This window comes from Pollicipes pollicipes, unplaced genomic scaffold, assembly GCF_011947565.3.
Source record: "Pollicipes pollicipes isolate AB1234 unplaced genomic scaffold, Ppol_2.1 Scaffold_4002;HRSCAF=4701_pilon_pilon_pilon, whole genome shotgun sequence".
In the NCBI taxonomy this organism is placed as follows: Eukaryota; Metazoa; Arthropoda; class Thecostraca; order Pollicipedomorpha; family Pollicipedidae; genus Pollicipes; species Pollicipes pollicipes.
Window position 1 is genome coordinate 36864862 of NW_023596420.1, and position 19637 is coordinate 36884498.

General features: G+C 49.4%; 1 protein-coding gene across 1 annotated transcript in view; it reads right to left on the bottom strand.

The window, feature by feature from the left end:
• The window catches only part of LOC119094440 (paired mesoderm homeobox protein 2-like), a 15765-nt gene extending 1710 nt beyond the window's left edge, over positions 1–14055 (bottom strand). Inside the window, exons 1-3 of the mRNA XM_037217499.1 lie at positions 13697–14055; positions 12361–12488; positions 1510–1617 (exon numbers count right to left, since the gene is read on the bottom strand). Coding sequence (XP_037073394.1) covers positions 1510–1617; positions 12361–12488; positions 13697–13817 — 357 coding nt within the window. The 5' untranslated portion in view covers positions 13818–14055. The remainder of the gene's footprint in view (positions 1–1509; positions 1618–12360; positions 12489–13696) is intronic.
• Positions 14056–19637: the final 5582 nt, after the last annotated feature.

Genomic DNA, 19637 nt, shown 5'->3' on the forward strand with positions numbered 1-19637 from the left:
CAGTGGACACATGGATCCACTGTTGATGCGCCACAGTGGACACATGGATCCGCTGTCGATGTGCCATCGGTGGACACATGGATCCACTGTCGATGTGCCATCAATGGTCACATAGATTCACTGTCGGCTGTGCCATCAGCGGCGATCGTGCTATCATTGTGGCTTTAGGTATCAGCCGAAGGGCAGTCGATAACATGGGACAAACTGCTGGATGGAGTCTGAGAGTTCATGCGCTGCTGCTGTTGCTATCGCATCCATGTCGTTTGTTCGTGGTTTTGGCTGTGCGCTTTCGCCAAGTTTCCGAAGCATTTGTGGAATAATTTGCTCGCAACCATGCAGCTGGCAGGCGAACCGTTGGAAAATTGCATCGATCACGTAATGTAATCGTCTCCACACTCCCAGGTGTGTTAACTGCTGCGTCACGGCAGTCCGGCGCAGCGCCGAGAGAACAGCCCTCGCTGGACCAGGCTCGCGTCGAAGCTTGTATGCGGGGAAGGCCGTCGGTTCGTGGCCTCTGGCACTTCCGCGTGGCAGGCCTGTTTCTGCGTCCGCTAGGTGTCGAGCAGAGCTTGAAAACGTCTTGTGTGTTCCTCTCATCAGCTGGTCCGGGTTTCTCATTTAGTAAAGTTATTCAATCAGAAAAACCTGACTTACGCATCTACTATGGCTTTAGGCAACGCTCGAAAAACAGTGCCAGAATATCCCTGTGTTTCACCCTTGTACGGATGTGAACGTGTTGTCGATCAGTAGCCCAAACTAGTTTGTCACCTTTTCTTAAGTACTCTGCTCGTGGGTAAGCGACATAGCTGCATCAAGATATGGTTTTGAGTGGCATTAAATGAAATATCACAGTGTTGTATGGTAAAATGCATGTCATCATTCAGCGCGCCAAGCGCATGCCTCATCTCCGTAGTATCATGCAGCAACAGCAGGCGCAGCAGCCGTCAGCAACAGCAGGCGCCTGACTGGACACTGCGGCAAATAAATACGCTATGCGGCCGACTTTTATGCATTGCGCACTGCTCGCTAATGAGGATTTTTCCAGTAGATATTGACAAGAAATTCATCGGATGAAAAAAGACGGTTGACGTTTTTCCCATTAGCCCCAGCACTGTGGCAATGGGCTGTTATAATTTACTGTGCCATTCAATTAAATGGACGTTAAGAGACAATTCATATGACTTTCGTGCGAAGCCAATCGGTTTTACTGAACAGTCAGGATCTGGGCTCTCCTCACAACTTGCAGGCCCGATTGTTGTTTCCTTTCCATGCCACCACCCAGCACACGGGACAAGTTAGTCCAGTATATCACTCTGGTGGAATAGGCCTGTATGTGTTATAGATTAGCCGTAGTTGAACTGTAATTCATGATATCAAAGCTTATTCAACGGGGGCAGTTTACGTTATGCTGCGGTGAATAAAAATATAACCGTTTCGTTGTTTTATGCCACGGCCACTTGGCACAAGATGCATTTGTGTCCAAGTGGCACGCCCTGGTGAGCAGCTTACCTGAATGCGTGCCTCATTGAGTTTGGTGGTTCTGGCTAGTTCCTCCCGACAGTAGATGTCGGGGTAATGTGACTTGGCGAACGCCGCCTCCAGCTGCTGCAGCTGCTCCTGTGGCAGGCGCGGGCAGAGAGGCGTCAGCACCAGCGGGTAGGCAGACGTCAGCACCAGCGGGCAGCGTCAGCACCAGCGGGCAGGCAGACGTCAGCACCAGCGGGCAGGCAGTCGTCAGTACCAGCGGAAGGGCATGCGTCAGCACCAGCGGGCGGACAGACGTCAGCACCAGCGGGTAGTGGTCAGTACCAGCGGGCAGACAGACGTTAGCACCAGCGGGCTGCCAGACGTCAGCACCAGCGGGCGGGCAGACCTCGGCACCAGCGGGAAGACGTCAGCACCAGCGGGCAGGCAGACTTCGGCACCAGCGGGAAGACGTCAGTACCTGCTCACTTCACACCGGTCACGTACGGACAGTGGCTTCTCTGAACGGTGCAGCAAAAAGTTGCATTTGAATCGAACAGGGCTGCTGATTGAGTTGATCTCGATCAGGCCTTCCATTTTCAATCTTAGACTGAAGTCACAGCCGCCGTTCCTGTCCCCCTCGGCAAGTCCCGCGTTAACCAGCAGCGTAAGGGAGCATCACTGAGCTTAAAAAAGAGCTGGATAATAAGGCCTCTTCCTTCACTAGAGCATGGTGCTAATAGGTCCTTCTTTTGACCCCATAAAGGCATCCTTCTGCACACTTAAGACAGCATGAGACCAGGCTGCCAGTAGGGCCTAAGCGTCGAGGATGGCAGGACAAGACCTTGGCCCGGTGTTCCCAAAAAAGCTCGCATTAGAAGCCTCACCCACCGATTATAAGGCACGCTTTTACAGTGCTTGATTCGTGCAGCTGTGCAACTGTGATCATTGTCCGCCGGTTGGAGTTGGTTCAGCGATAAGGGCGCACCTTATTTACGCGGCAAAATCAAAAGCCAGAAACGCATCTCTGTTTCCCCCCGGACCGAGGCTTCGGATGAGGTTCGCGAAGCACAGCCGCGCGGCGAAAAGTGAGCAGCCCGGTGCGTTATCAACGGCTGAGGCGTCGTTGCCCCCCCCCCCCCCCTGTTCCCTGACAACCGAGACGCTGCAGTGACCGTGACGGCCGGCCGGTACCTGGCCGTCCTTGAGGGGTCCTAGGTGGCTTTTGAAATAATCTGAGGTGAAGACCTGTCACGCCGGTGGCTTCAGCCAGATGATATGACGTCACACACGACGGAGGATATGATATGACGTCACGCACGGCGAAGGAGACGAGACAATGAATCAGAGGGAGGTTTGCACCAAAATTACGTCATTGAAGGAGCAGAACAACTAACCTGCCCATTCTCTCGATCCAAGCCCCGCCCCTCTCCAACTAAGGGTAGAAAAGCCCCAGGAAACTGGGGGGGGGGGGGGGGGTGGCATTGCCAATCTTAAAGTCGATTCCTTCCATGCATCGTTATAGGGTTGATACAAGGTATTCTCAAAAAGCAGGGGGGTCATGCCCTCCCCGGCCTCTGTTCGCTACATCCATACCTCAGCTTTCTTTTTTGTGGGAGAGCGGTGTATGCGACGCAAAAATGTACTCCTAGAGTCTGAAAATTATGCTGGCCATAAAATGTGTATACGAAAGACTTAAAGCTTCTAAAATAGGAAACGAGCCAAACCGTCATGTCAGAACGGAAGGATCGGGCGGTGCAGTGCCTGAAGCGAGGTTGGGACCACATGAAGCACGTGTTGATCTGTCCAAACCAGCGGGCAGCTTTAAAATAGCATGAACTTTTCCTGATCGATGTACCATTTATGTTATCAATCAAATATGTGCGTGCAACGCGAATTATTTAAATCCCACCGTTTCTCGGAGAACGCTCTTTCTGGGTAAAGGCATCTGACAGGCAGAACCGATTTGGGTGGCCGAAAGACGACACGAATCTCACTCTTAGGTGGCGTGGATGCGTACATATACGCCCCCTCTGCAGGTCAACGTAGACTGGGATTGAAATATGATCCATTAATTTCGATTGTTATGGAGAACAAGAGGAAAGAGAAGGTAATAAGAACCCCGGACAAAAAGATAACCCGGCGCATATAGCTAATATGCCAGTGATATCTGACGAATGTTGACTTTCATTATTGCTTGTCCATATATATATATATATATATATATATATATATATATATATATATATATATATATATATAGACAAGAAATAATGAAAAAGATGCATTATATATATATGCCGCAAAATTTGCCACAAGAGCAAGTATATTGTCGCCGATTCATAAGGTTTTGTTGACATTTCTGTTTTGGGTATGACTACGCAATGCAATAGGCGCGGCTGTAACCATAGCAGCACCTACGAACAAAATAGCTTTAGTCGGGTGTTGTTTTACAGTCACAACTTCTTTGGTTGTCGCGCATGATACGGAAACAACGTGCGCTTTTCCTCAATGAAACACAGCAGATAACTGTATGTTAGGCTCATTTACCGTGATGCATCAAGTAAAGGACAGGACGGGATATGACAGATGTATGCTATTTTTCCACCGTGGAGTGAAGTGAGGGAAGCAGGATTTATTTCTATTCAAACAGAATTCCAGCGCATCCGAGCCCCTAACCGCGCATAATCACTGGCGGAAGAGCCTTTGACACAAGAGGCCACCATCTCAAAAATTACCTGCTATGAAAAAGAAACAAAATTCTCCGTTTTGAATTTTTGACTGCGCCATCCAGCCTGTCCCTACGTTTCCGTCTGCGTTTTTTTTTTTTTTTTTTTTTTTTTGGTGCCCGCACTCCACGCCCCGTTTTGCCCCTTGGACAGGGAAAACAGGCAGATGTTGAGCTGCCGTCCGGCATATAGTCATGACGGACGAGACGGGTGTGCGGCACTCAGGGGTGCAGGTCTGAAAGCCATTGTTCTCGTTATCACCACAGCACTTGTACTCGTCATCACCGCAGCCATTGTTCTCGTCATCACCACAGCGATTGCTCTTGTTATCACCACAACCGAGTCTGTGTGCACTGAGTTGCTGCCAATAGCCGCTTATCACGTTTTATCACATTACTACCTGAAATTGTGTTCATGGGTATCTACTTGAACAAACCCATCGTTGACCATCGATGACCCATCGTTTACAAACCTGTCCTAAAGATAACTTGACTGCATAAGGATCAGGTGTATCCCCAGCCTAAGGTCATCCAGCAGCGGACGCCACAGACAGCACGGGTTTCATTGCTTGCCCTCGCCCCTTTCCTGCTGTTGCATCATAGGGATAACTTAAAACTTTGCTCTTGATATTTTTTTTCCGAAAACGACCCCGTCCGCTGAGCTTACCATAGCCAACCATAGCGTCGGACCGTTCTTTTAGTAAGACCAGGCATGGCTTTGAGTAGAGGTAGCTTAAGGACTCCTTACCTGCAAGATACTAAAGCAGAACGGATATTTTCTTGTCATTTTGCATCAAGATGATTTCTTTCTTCGAGCATCATAATTATTGTGATGCGTTACACATGCATGCGTTACATTACCGTGCTATTGCATCGGCTTCATCAGTGCAAAGCGAATTGTCTGTGACGACAGATTTGTGACTTGCGGCAGGGCTGCGCCTAACCTGCGGCACGTGGCCAGCCTCGTCTGCGTTCAGCGGCCACGAATATGTCAAACTAGCTCTGCATAACCCCAGGAGCAAACCGTGATGACGTCATTAGCAGGAAGCATGCTTTCCACGGTATATTTACTGCTGGCTTCAGGTGTGTTCTCCACTTAAATAAAACGTTGATGTTTGCTTTCATGGTGCCATGAAATCAGATAGCTAAATGTGATAGGTTTCGCGGCGGCAATGTTATTTCTTACCAGCGATGTTGCTGCATGTTTCCCAGAAATCAGAGGTCGAATGGTCAAATCCAATAACGACAAAGCTCCCGAAGGTCCGGCCTGAATGAGGTAAGACCGCGTGCTATTTTGGTCGCAAGGAAAATGACGAAACGTATTTTCCAGGCTATCTGCGTTTTGACCAAAGTTAGAGAAGATCGTTATGATATCTGAAGTTTTCTCAGGAAAGTTTGTAACACACTGGTGATTTTTTGGCTTGCTCGTGACGTTTGCCCTCCGGTTTGCGAGATCGCCGGTCTAAGTTAACTAAATACTTCTTGGGTCAAGAGCACCTCTTTTTTGGAAAATATGTGGAAAGTAGGAAGTAGCATGTAGCATGGAAAGCAACATGAGTTTTATTATATCTCGGCTGGTCGTAGGGAGCGGTATTTCCCAGAACATCTGGGAGATTACAATGGTGATCTTGCTTGGAAAAGTTTACTATGAATTTGAGATTTTGTTCGCGCTTTGTTCGTTACACTTGGCAGTTGGCTTGCAAGACCGATGGCCTAAGTAAGCTACGTACTTCCCACGCCTTGGTGCCGTGTTTTGGAACATGCGCGGAAACGGTCTGGCAAAATGTACATAAGGATCAAAGGAGGTAAGATCGAAGCAGGGCGTCCAGGTGTGTCCGTCGGACCGAAAGCTTTGACAGTTAACTTAACACTGCTTCTCAGCGGGCCAATAGCCTTTTATTGCACGTCCACGGGATCGTTCACCTTCAACACTCTGACAACACCAACGTGTTAAAAGCTTATTACGACGTACGGTAAAACGCATTTTGCGCTAATCGTCATTGTCTTTAATAATGGTTGTAGGGCAGTCATTAACGGACAGCTGATGACAGGCCAGAGATCATTGTTTTCAACTGCGCACGCCGAGTATCATTTGTAATCTTATTCATAGATGCAGGCCTGCCGGCTTATTCCAAGAGTGCTCTCCTCCTAGAGCACTAATTTTTGACAATTTATCCACCCTACCACGGCTGGCCCAGCGTCAGCTATGATTCTTTTGATGTCTAGCACTTCTGATTTCTGCCTAGCGCCAGCCCCTGAGATCTGAGACTGGCTTTGGAACGGTTAAATGCCATGAGATTGGAGAGTCAATTTGGCCGTGTCTATCCCGGAAGACGAGGATTAATGTGTGCTTGACCTGTAAAGTCGGACATTTGAGCCAAAGCTCCTTTTTCTTAGATGGTGATTAGCTACATATACAAAGCTTCAATATAGACGTCTTAATGACCTAGTGCGATAGTTCAAGATACCATTGAAAAGGTCTGACGCGCAAAATTCGTGTATGGCGGTTATTGCGAGTACTCAGTTGCAGAAGCTCACGCAGGATTTTGGCACAGGGGATGGATACAAGTCAAAGCCTTTCGCTGGAAACCAACTTAAAAGTGCCGTAGATGCGCGAAAGGCGTTGCAATGCGTTAACAATATCACGCATTTTCGATTTACGTATTGTTTATGTCCGACCCGCAATCTTGTGTTAACATTTATTTGCGCACATACTTTACATCTAATCAGTATAGTAGTTAAAGGAAGGGCACATGCCCCGGAGGTCACCATGCGTCCGCCCTTCCTCAGCTGTTAGTTACCATATGTGTTGCATTTCTATCACTTTTTGAGAACCACGATGCGCACGTTAGGTCAAACCTTGAAAACCGTAGCGGCATGCTACCTGATTTCACCGTCTGATTTTTTCTAAATTAACCACATTAGATAACCCACAGCCCATGACCAATAAGCTTGAGATGACGGCTTCCTCAAGTGATCCAGACATAGGGACGTGCTGCCTTCTCTTCAGACCCATTTTTGCTGGATTGTTGTTACACGCTTCCCTAATTTCCCCGCCACCATTTGATGCTTTCTAGATCAGAAGATAACTTTACCGGTAACTACTGTTTCCCATGTGGACAGTTCGTTATCTTTTGTTAAGAAATAATATCCTTCTTTGAGTCGGTACACAGTTTATCAGTAGCAGCTGACTTAAGACTTACATAGATTTTTTTTTAAAAAACACCAAATATGCCAAATCAGCGCCACCATATTTAAAATCTTGATCCTACGTCGGTGGCTGCAATCACCCTAAGAAAGCTTGCATTCCAAGTATGGCGCGTCCTTTCGGCATATAAAGTTTTTTTTGCATTTATGTGAGTCTCAAGTCAGCGTGTTTTGGAATAGATTACTTTGTCATGATGCTCCCACGCAGGCCACCACTCGCAGACTCCATAAATACTTTTATATGGCTTCTCATAACGTTCTCTTACGCTCGTTACGCTGATATGGGCTCATCTGGTCAAAAATGTTACAAATCTCTCAAGAATCACGCGAGTGGAAACCTCATGCGGCACCTGGGGTCTGAGCCGAACATGCTGCCTCTTACAAGGCTTATTATACGCATGATTTATGTATACGAGTAATCTACATGTAATCTTTATATAATATCAAAGTCTATCTAAGTATGAAAATATATATATATATATATATATATATATATATATATATATATATATATATATTGAAGATGACATAGTGCTTAGCCAGCATAACAGCCAGCACAGGCAGTACAGTACTTGGCCGGATGATGAAACATTGCTGGACAGTGGAAGGCTACGGGCGGCGTTGACCACAGCCCGAGCCTTACAGTAGATTTCGATATCATTTCGACACACCTCGAAAAAACGGGTGGCGATTATCGTGTCTGGATCAGGGACAATATCATAGCAAGCCGCATTGTCACGTTTGCCTGCAGAAGGCTAACCTTTTGCACTCATAGACCATTTATCGATGTGGAGCACTTTAAACAAAACAGCACACTGTCGATCGCCGTCCACGTCGGCAATAGATCTGCCGTTCAATTTTCCTAGAAACGATTTTTCAGTGACTCAGAAACCAGAGACGCTAGACACTTTTTGCGTTAAAACACGTGCAATGAGCTCCCAAGAGGCTCCTGAAGGTATGGGACGGATGTCACGACATCGTAGGGTCTCATTGACTCCCCAATCCCTTATTCGGGGTGAGTCCACATTGTCTCTTTTATGTTCGTTTTTATCAATGATGACGTGTAACTTTAAAAAAAGCCACTGGATCTTGTGGAAAGTTAAGAAATATATGAACATGAACATGAACGTGAGTTAACACCGCTGCCTGTGAGCGTTGCCTCAAACGTCCAGTATTCTCGTAATACACCGAACTGTTTGCTTGATAGCTTCGCTTGGCCATCACCTCCTGGTGCATCTAAGATCGGCCATTTCAGCATCGTAGCCCATGATACATAATCTGGCAACTTGTACATCTGTTAGGAAATAGTATGACAACCCTTGTTGCCCGTCAGCCGCAACGGGTAGCTTTCATTGGAGCGGCATGCCGTATGCGAGAGACACGCCGCACCACGAGAGCGCGAGCGACAGGCGGCAAGACACCAGGAGAGACTATACCCACCCGGTCCGACACCCTGAAGAACAGCAGGCGTTTCCGGCCGTCGTGGTGGTGGAGATGTCGGCACGCACGCCACAAGACTGGGATCGTGCTCTGTACCGAGCGCCTTACACAATCGTCTCGGCGTGGCGCCACAGCCGTCATGCCGTTTTGTTGCCAGTTTCTGAATGGCGTAGGTGATTGTCCCAGCGGTCTGTTAGTTGCCAAACGTGAGGTTGAGTAAATTCGAAACCAACAGCTACCGGCGCTAACCTATAACCCGTTCAGCCCTTATTGCACGCCTTGCTCCTTTCGTTTATCCGTTTTTCACAAGCATTGGCAACTGAATGTTAGATGAGAAAAGTGTGAATTGTGAAAAGTACATTAACACGTAGGGCTCCCAACATCATGGATGGCTGAGCTGGGAGCATTCATGTTCACGGTCGGTGAGCAGGTTAGAGAAATGCCCGTTTTCGATGCAGTTTTTTTCGCGATGGGGGCCGAACGCTGAACTCCATATTCAGGGAGTAAGCACGGCGCGGCATTCTGTACTGATTCCAAAATGGCGTAATTGTGTTCTATGTTTGGTAGCACACCTTATTCCTGTACTTTGAATGGCGCATGTCAAATGCATGTTACTTGTACATGCAGCATATGTGTTGGGACGTGCCTGCCTGGGACGTGACTGTGTGTGCCTTGCTGCGAAATTGCCAACATCCAATGTTGACCTCAATGTTGACCTCAATGGTCAGGAGGGAATTGTCTCGTGGCCGCCTTGGCTTCATCTCCGATTAACACTTGTGGGCCAATCAGCACTCATGGATCACTTGCACCTATTACAAGTGCAATACTGTTCCGCCCACTCGGAACATCGAATAGATATGATTAAGCTACTGTCCATGTTTGCTTTGTTATGCGAAGGGTCGTCGTCGTCGTTGAGGCAGCACCGCGTCCTGCTACATGATAGGGGCTCGCATCTCAGTAATGCCTAATGTGTTAAGTGGCTTGCGTAAGTTGTTGAGTGCATTTTTGAGAAGCACTCCACAATTACATAAGAAAGAGTTTTTTTTTTTGTCTTACTGCTTGCCAAATAAGCTGGAGAAAGGAGAGATAGATGTGTTAATTTTTTTGGCTACGTGCCTTCATCAAAATGATTATGAGCAGTAAATTCAAAACATAAAACTGGCGAATAAAGAAATAGGAAAACGAGGAATAGGGCTGAAAGTGCTGTCTGATGTAACTGTTACTCAGCTTGTTCAACGTTGCGGTACCTGCGTCAATCGGCATTCTTCTACGTGTGGGAGACCCATACGCATCGTTGCTCGAGCTTTTATGTTTTTGCCGGGGCTTGACCTTTGCAGTACTTGTTTCTCCTACGTATACGAAAAATGTGGCACCACTAAGCGTCAAAGCACACACCCCTCTCGCGCTGCGCTGTGACCGACAGCGGTACCGGACAGGCGTGATCTTATGTTTCAAACGCTTAACCCATAAAATGTGAAATTTTCAGGGCAAACCACGCGGCCTTTGTGACTGGCTAACGAAATTCTCACAGACAGCCGGTCAGACGCACGTTCGGAGAATGGTGTTAGGCGTTCCGTTCTACGGTACGGGAAAGCAGCGCAGGAAGCATCGTCTCCTTCACAACGAGATTTCCTCCTAGGCGATCCTCGGGGTCAATTGTGCTGCACAGCCACAGAAGGGTGCTCAAGTGTATAACATTGTCATTTCCATCCAGTTTCAGACAGACATAAACGGAGCTTGTCGATTCACTTAGTCAAATTCAGGTAGGCATTCAAACAATCGAATTTTGCACTAGGCTCGATTGGGTCAGATCCGATGATGCTGAAGCCATCGCATATGAACATCGGCTAGTTTTCAACACCGTCTTTTGGATTTGAAAGTCATACTAAATGATGCAACGTTCAGACACCTGTGGCTCATTTCCAAAACATACTCGTTGAAATGCAGTTTTGTTGCCTCTGTGCGGAGACGAGATAGCCATGAGCATGTGGGTTTTGTGCTTTGTTTCGCTGTCATCGAAGACATCTCTCTTTTATTTGCGACAATTACATCCACTGTCAATGCCATCTTAACTCGCCATCTGTTGATCGGATATATTACGTAGTGATTTCGGACGCCTGGGATTTAGCATTCTGGACGATGTGACAATTAGCTTTCTAAACTTAGCTTGCATAGTTCAGAATGTACCTCTCCGGAAATTGCTTGTTTTGTAGTGCGCGCTCATGTCATAAGCGATGGAAGAGTAAATTATGAAGACGTTCATGAAATGCGTAGGCCCAACAACTGTTATGCATATTAAGCCCATGCAAGGCCGGATCTCGGCAGCCAGCCAGACAAAAATGAGTACTAGAATTAATTCAAAAGTTTAGAACTGTTACACACACGTGATGTGAAATTCCAAGCGTCTTGCGCCAGAAGACTAGGTCACATGTCCGGGCCGGGGGGGGGGGGGGCTATCCGCCAGAGGCCTTCAATGATTGAACTTCTAGGATCGAGCCCAATGCAATACATTAGTCTTGCATCCAACCCGCTCCGCATCCGCCCGCGTGAAGAAAGCTAAATCCAATGCAGTCTAACCCATACAAGGCAAATATAATTTACTCAATACTCAACATCAGTCGATGACGGCTTAGTTCACCTTAACTTTACGCGCCATATGTACTTGTCATATATTGTGACATTTACTAGCCCATATCGTCTTCTTCTTCTGTCTGTCAGGTCATTTCAATCCATTTGGGCCGGCAAAATGTCGGATCTGATGCAATCCTGACCTATGTGTTTTGGAAATGTCTCTACTCATTTGAGTCCAGCCGTCGGTTTAATCCTAAATGCACTCAGCTATCTAGTCCGTGAGGGGTTTTACTAGCTGTGCAGGAGCTTAAACCACGCAAACGATGTGCGTGATTAACGCTTTCGAGGAAGAAAATATAAGTAACGAACGTTTCCTAAACCCAGGATTGCGGTTTGGTTTTGCTCGCTAAATCCTTGGAATCATATGCATTCAAATCTGCAATTCAGTCCCCACTCTCAAGATACTCGCCCAAAAAATTGTCAGCTAGATCTTGCAACCCTGCAATCAAAACCTCTCCAATGCTGTGTTGCTGGTATGCAATAAGATACAGCAATGTTCTGTTGCTTCAGAGCGTGATCCTCACCTGGTCCTTCTTGTGGCTGCTCGTGGAAATAGCAGACGGAACTCGTACGATATCCTGACATCAATCACACGCAGAATGGCGAATAATCTTCACCAGCCAAATAACTTTGCGTCAAATGCTGCATGGATATAAAAATGATTTTCCCACGCCTGTCTGCAGCACGGGCTGCATAACACCTCACTCCAGTCAAGGAAAGTCTCTTCATCACTGGATACCAGTAAACATCATCGAGAGAACCCGGGGAAGTCGAGCAGCTGCGTCCTTCAGCTCGCGGCCGTCACCTCACTGCACACCCTGGCGGCCGAAACGGCCTCTGCCTACCGCCACGCCCGCAGGGGTGAGAGCGGCGCGGACCAGCTCGCTGACCTGTGAGAAGGTGGTGCGGTGTCGCCTGCGGGCAGGTGTCGGGCAGGCGGACGTGGTGGGGCTGTGGCCGGCAGCCACGCCGCCCGAGCCACCCTCCGTCTTCAGCTTCTTGAACGCTCCCTCGCCTCCTGCAACAGGCAACCATCGAGCCATCGCTGTTAACAACGCAAGGCATCGCCTGCGTTATAGAACACGTAGAGAATGAGTGCAGGGATAGCTGGACCACAGGTTCGTCGAAAACCGACGGATCGGGATAACAATTACGGCCACCTATATGGCCTGGCACAGGCATGTGCCTGAAGCCTCCCCTCCCCCTCCCCCTAAAGATTCCAGGATCCCACAATCATAGCACTCTGACGTATTGCTTTCCGAGCATCAGTGACCGTCCGATTGGGCAAGACATTCTCGTCGGCAAGAATACCCCGGCCCGATGTCAGCTCTTACGCAGCTGAAACTAACTGAGCGGGGTGGGCATAGCAAGCGGAGAAATGCTGTTTTGGCTGCCTGTTGACACAGTGGGGCGACGCCATCCTGCTCACATTCGTTTTAAAGTTTGTGTGCCTACAGAAAATGCGAACAGAGTGCGAACTGGGCATGAAAGGGCAGAGGAAGAGGAGGACCTGTGACCTCTAACCTGCGTCGGGATATCTCAGGCGCGGTCGGTGGAATCCATGGCTGGAGAACTAAAACGTGCTGTGTGCAACAAATAAAGGAATATGTATTCGGCACTGCTGTGATTAGGATACGCTTATATACATCCGCTCAATGGGCGGTCTCATCATGGTGGCTTCCTTGTTAACGGGATTGTTCGCTGGCGCCTTTTGCTTTTTAGAACATGTCGGAAGCTCACAAATTTTATGCTGTAAACAACTGCTCAATAAATACATTTTACGTAGATTATTTTATTGCCGTGGTATAAAGCCGTCATCGAGAATGCCTCAACAAGATCATATTTCTCGCAAAGCAAAGCTTCAACATCCACCACACATCCGTGTAATTTCATCTCAAAGTTTCTCCCTCGCAAGTTTCAACCACAGCAAACCTGGTTTGAACTCGTCTGGCCCAATATTTCATTCATTATAGTAACTTCGTTGCTAAAATTTCTGACATTGTAATCAAGTTTGCCCGCGTTTCAGATCAAATCTTCCACTTCATAATTGAATATCGTTAGCAAGTAACCAAACACTGCCAATAGCATTACCTGTTTGGCCGTGGCCGCCACCTCAGAGTGCATTGTTTCACTAAGGTAACTCGGTAACAAGAATAATGAATCGAGTTACGCCGCTGCAGCGACCGGTGCAATAGCAATGGCGCGAGCGCGGCGGGCGCGTCTCACCTGCGTGCTCTGGGTGCGGCCGGAGCGTGTTGTCCAGGCCGTACAGGCCCGAGAAGTCGTCCACCTTGCGCTTGTCCCTGTCGTCGGCCAGGCCGGGCGTCCGCACCTGGTAGCCCTCCATGGGGTCGCGGCCGCCGGGCGCCGCTGCGCCTCCGAACCGGCCGCCGTCGCCGCCGATACAGGCCACAAATCAGGTTTGCGGCATTAATGCAGGCGGGCGGCTCGGCCCGGTGCCGCGCGACATATGATGAAGCAGCCAATGGTGACTAATGACGTTAGAACGAAAGATAGAGTTTTATAGATCCAAACTGGTGGCGCCGCTCGGCACGCCCCGCGCCCGGCGGCCGACAGCCCGCGTCGCGAGACGATTGCCGCAAATCTGGCGCCCAAGTGTTGCAATGCGAACCAATCAGATTAGCGTTCCTCGGCGGGGTCATCCTCGGGCCGCGCGGCCAGGAGACGCCGCCCGCTGATTGGTCCAGACACCCGGCGCGCAGAGAACGCCAACATGGCGGCGCCCGGCGATCAATAGCGGCTGGGACGACCGCCGCCGGCGGTTCCGCCGCCACGCGTGCGGCGGGCGGCGGCCGTCGCAGCCTCAGACAGCGGACAAAGAACGCCGGCGGACGGGGAGAGAGGAGAAGCCGTCAGGTCTGGAGGGGCGCCCGGCGGCGGCCCGTCCTGACTTGGCGGTCCAGCCAGGCTGAGGACGGTGGTGCAGCAGCGACCAGAGCTGACCGGCGGCCGAGGGCGGCGGCTGCCCCGATCCGAGAGGGCGGACTGGCACGGCCCCGGGTGTGGCGGTATTATCAGCTCGACGGCGCACGGAATGCCAAGTGAGCAAGACGCCGCCGGACGGTGATGACGGGAGAGAGGCTGGCGGGCAGCTGATGACACCGACACCCTGCAGCATAAACGGACCGTGTGGCCTGCTCGTAACCCTACACTTAGACACTGCTATGGTCTCTGACAACAAAGGCCGCGATCCTCACTGGCGGGTATGCTCCCTGCGCGACAATTGACGTAAGCTGCGCTTTTGGAATCAACTTTTGCTTTCATAGCCAGCCGGTTTCTGATATAGTTCGCTAATAGGTTCAAGTGGCAAGTCGTCGCAGAGTCGTATGCCGCTGCTGACTAACACCGTGTTTGCAAGGTAATAAAGCCCGTGTTTGACAGATCACTCATATGTGATAGTGAACGCAAGTTTTGTAAGTACAGCTAAGGTTCAGTTGAACCATCTTTCTCCGGCTCCCAGAGAAAGCGTCATTTTTTATACTTGGTATAGAATAAAATAAGGAATTTTCTAAAAACGTTGTTACCGATCATCAAAAAGTTACACAAGACATGCGTGTTCTGTGTCCAGTGACGACAAAGCTCCAGAAACCAAGGATCACGCGAGGATTTCAGCCCCGGTCTGCGTATTGGAGACAGTGCGGCGATTTCGACCCGCAACACCGACCCGTTATCAAAGGTCAGCTGGTACGAAGGTTCAAGCGCCATATTTTTGCGCCAGAAGCAGCGTGCATATATGGAGCCGAGAAAACACGTCAGACTAACGATATTGGTGAAGCGCGGAAGCGGACAAACCCCCATATGACAACGAGGTTTGTCTGTGGTCCCAGGAGATCGCCGGAACAAGGCCGCACGACTGCGGCTCGCGTCCGCCACAGGCCAGCCTTCCGCTGAGTGTGGGGCGTGACTGGCGCCGGCGGCCGGCGCCGGCAGCCAGGGCCGCTCCCCGGGGTCGGCGGCGGCCGGCTCCAGTATGTCAGGTGTCACGCTCACATAAGTGAATCAGCGCCAGTGACCTGGGCCACGGACGGTCGGGCGCGTCCCTGGACCCACGTCTGGCCGTGCTCTGGTGCGCCGGGCTGACAGGACGTCTGCCGACTGATGGCGGTGCTCTGGTGCGCCGGAGTGACAGGACGTCTGCCGGCTGGCGGTGGTGTTCTGGTGCGCCGGGGTGACAGGACGTCTGCCGGCTGGCGGTGGTGCTCTGGTGCGCCGGGGTGACAGGACGTCTGCCGGCTGGCGGTGGTGCTCTGGTGTGGCCTCTGTGGCATGGTCTGCGGGAGATCACGGAGGTGTCCGGGTGGAGGGAGGGAAAATGAAGGAAGATATCCGGTTCTTTTCGTTTACACGTGCTACTCAAACTAAATCAGCTGAACTCATGGTCGTACTTTGGTCGAAACAGTCGGAATAAGAAACACAAGGAATGCATATCTATGGACCGTTTTAGTGTGAATTTTGTAATAGTGCTATGACATGTAGCTCCAGGCATCGTTGTAATGCCAAAAAAGCGCAGTTGGCCATCAAGTTCTACCAGAATTCTGAGAGCGACATGAGCATGCATTTTATTGCAATATCAAGCTAACCTTTATTCATTGCTTATGAAGTTGTACCGAATAGTATGGAAACGTTGAACAGGTAATCACGACGAGAGTCTCGATGTTTATTGCAATGAAGGCAAGATATCCGAGCTTTCCCAACCTGTCGCACAGGACCCACGTGCAAGCAGATGCTCGTTTTTCGAACGAGCACCTGTTTGCTCGGAAGGGTGAGGGTGCCCAGTTTTTCATTAGTTCCCGCACACATTTTCAAATCTGATTCTTTTGTACATGTTCATTACGCACCTTTTTTCGCATTCATGAGATCAGCTTTGCAATTCTCAGTGAACTTTCCAACACTTCTGTCTCGGTCAGTTATTACGTCATCAGAACCATGAAAAATACGATAAAACTCTTAAGATTGGAAAAGTGTTATGTTCTCCGCAAAAACATATCTTAACCCCCCCCCTGCCCCCCAGCGCGGTTACACCGTTGTAAGGGACGCCTCTCCCGGCAGTGTGTGTCGGAATACGGCCAGGTCACCCAGGCCGCGCCACCAACTCCTCACGGGACATTTGAGCCGGCATCTTTTTATAGCGAGCAATGGTGGTGACGCGTGCTTTTTAGATGCGATGTAAGGAGAAGGGGCTGGACGCTCTACCCTGATCTTTCGATCTCTGGCCTTTCCCAACAGATCTCTGTGGGGTGGGCTGTATGTTTTTATGTACGTATGCATTGGCATCGTGAGATAATCCACGTTTGTTTGGGATATAAAATGGATGGCTCCACACTTGAATATATCAATGCAAACACCACGTATAATGAAATAAACTCAGTTATAACTATTGGTATGCATTTAAGAGAAAAGTCTGCTCAAAAAAATAATTTCTATATCTGGCAAATATACTCCTTAATAAGTCATTGTATCATTGCGTCATCGTGCCTTGCACAACATTGACTGAGAGCCAATCGACGGCCGTTATATCTGGAAATCGTGCTCACGAATGCCAGATATGAACAACTCGACAATTACACTTGTTTCTGGTCTTGATTACCGCACGGCCAATGGAATGGCAGGATTTGAATAATGTTGTTATGGTGTGATGCATGCCGGGGTAACCTTGAAATAATCGGCACGAAATAGTCCGCGCATTTTCTCTGGCACGTAGGTTAGAAAGCAGAGAGGACTAGGCCTTAAGAAGAGCAGGGTTGCAGACTGTATCGAGTTATCTTCAATATGGCAATTTCAGTTCAAATCCCATGTAAAGGTGGAAAGCTCCTTTTAATCTCAAAGCCACATTTGAGGAAATGCTACAGTCTTTATGCGCTGCGGTATGTACAACTCATGAACGTGCTGACAGGGGAAAACTTTCCACACACCTGGAATTGGGACGGATCCCTCATTCAAGCATACACTCCTTTCTACTTTGTAAGAGATTTGCGTACCGCTACACTGCTCTCGTTGTCGTACACATGAAAACAAACGGGAAATGAACGTGTACTTAACGCATGCTCGCGTATGTGATCCAGAGTGAAAAAGATGCAGGCTCATCGTGAAAAACGTCCCGACACGAGATGAATAACTTCGTCCACGCCATATCACTCATATGGCTCGTGCCGGTCTAGAAGCCTGCAGCATCCCACCTCAGCCTCTCATATCAGCGGGTCCGAGCCACAAACGAACGGGTCCAAGTTGCTGCCAGTGCCGGATTGTGGCTGAGCCCGGTATGCTGTGCCGCACTGCTTGCATGTACTGCGGGTTAGGCGACGTCGTGACGAAGTGGCGCGGTACAGTCTCCAGCGATAAGGTCAGGAAGTTCAGCATTTCGGTCGCGAGACGCCGACTAGACCTCAGGACGTTAGCAGTTGGATTCGAATCTTCAGGTAAGTGAATCCCCATTCGAATTCGGATTCGAGTTTCGAACGCATCTGGGTAGATTCGAGTCTGTATATCAGGATCCCGAGCGAATACAATGTAGTAAACAGGTGGGCGACTCAGAAGAACATGCGATCCCAGCAATATTTTAGACATTTCACTCACCGTGAATGGTTTGCCTTCAGGATTTGGTACATTTTTCAAGTTTTTTATCCTTATTTTTACTGTTTCAATTCCCGTTTTTGCGATTCCCGAGTTGGCAAAATTATTAATCGACTCCAAGCTATTCAAACGCTGAGGGTTCGAGTCCTCATCTCCAGAAGCAACAGATGGTGCCATGACAGTACCAGCGGTACTGGAACCGAGTTCGCACACGAGTATGTCGGTCTGTGGCTGGTAACCCTAGTTATAAAGGTGTCAGGGAGTGCGGGTGCCGGGTGTGCCGGAGGGGAAGCGGGTTTGCAATGCAGACCGCCAACACAACCTCATCAACTCGGACAACTAAACACGTGAATAGGCGCTGATCTTGGATGAGGCTTATCCGCACAGTTGCTGTTCCTTCAGCTCGTTTAAAGAGTGATTGATTAAAGTCTGCGTAGATTTCATAAGAAAAACATGTCTCCTGCGCACTCTCGCCTGGCGAGAATATAACGCCTGGCCGTGTGGAGCGGCCTGACTGACCAGCACATGCCATTCACTCAGACATGCCATTCAGACATGACTCGCCATTCACATGCCATTCAGGTACGAAATCCGCCGTGTCCCTCGATAAGTCAAGATAAAAACTTCAAACAGCTGATAAATGACAGAAGCTACTCCCGAGCCAAGAAGAAATGAAGCCCCTGCAGAGCCACCCACCAGACATACCGTGGACTTGAAACGCTGACAGGGCTGACTGGCCGCCTGCAAGCCTTCTAACTTGAAGCAAGCCTTGAGTAACTTAGAAAACGTTCTCTGGAACGTTTTCATCAGCAGCTTGACAAAACTGTCAACAACACCACTGCTTCCGCGTGGGCGGGTCACCTGAACCAGTATCTGGCGTTTGCGGAGCCTAACACGGCTGATGCATGGAGTGCGGCCGCCATTGAGAGGGAAGCTGCGCCGCGTCGTTCCGTGCGGTGTGCGGTGTGCGGCGTGCAGTGTGCGTGTGTGCGGGATCTTTCCGCGTGACACGCACTTCTCCTCGTGAGTTGTCTGGCGAGTTGAAGCCGCTGGGGACATCGGAAGCCCGTGGTGTAGGCGGAGTCACCGTACATTGATTGTATTGATCTTTGCTGTAATTGCACGTCACCTTTTGCACCGTGTTAAAAGCTCGCTTATGTCCGGACATGTACCACCTGTGTGAAAAATAGCCACCGTGGTGCCTTTGTTCAAAAGTGGCGATCAAGATGACCAAAATAACTTTCCACCTGTTTTGATCCTGTCGGTGAAAGAAAAACTTTGCGAGCAAAAAGTCGACTGCCAGCTCGTATCATACTTGTCAAAACACTGCGTCGCAAGTCCCGAGCAACATGGTGTTCGCCCAGGCTGCTCCACAGAGTCGGCGATGGCCAATAATGTCAACTTGCTAGCCAGTCACATTGCTCGTGGCTTAATTACAACGCTGATGATGCCCGATACATCGAAGGCCTTTGACGGTCTTCAGCGTTTCCGCCCCCTGGAGAACCTTGGGTGGTACGGGCCTGACGTCCACTGGTTCCGTGGATGGTTTGAGGGCCGCTCGCAGCGTGTTTTAGGA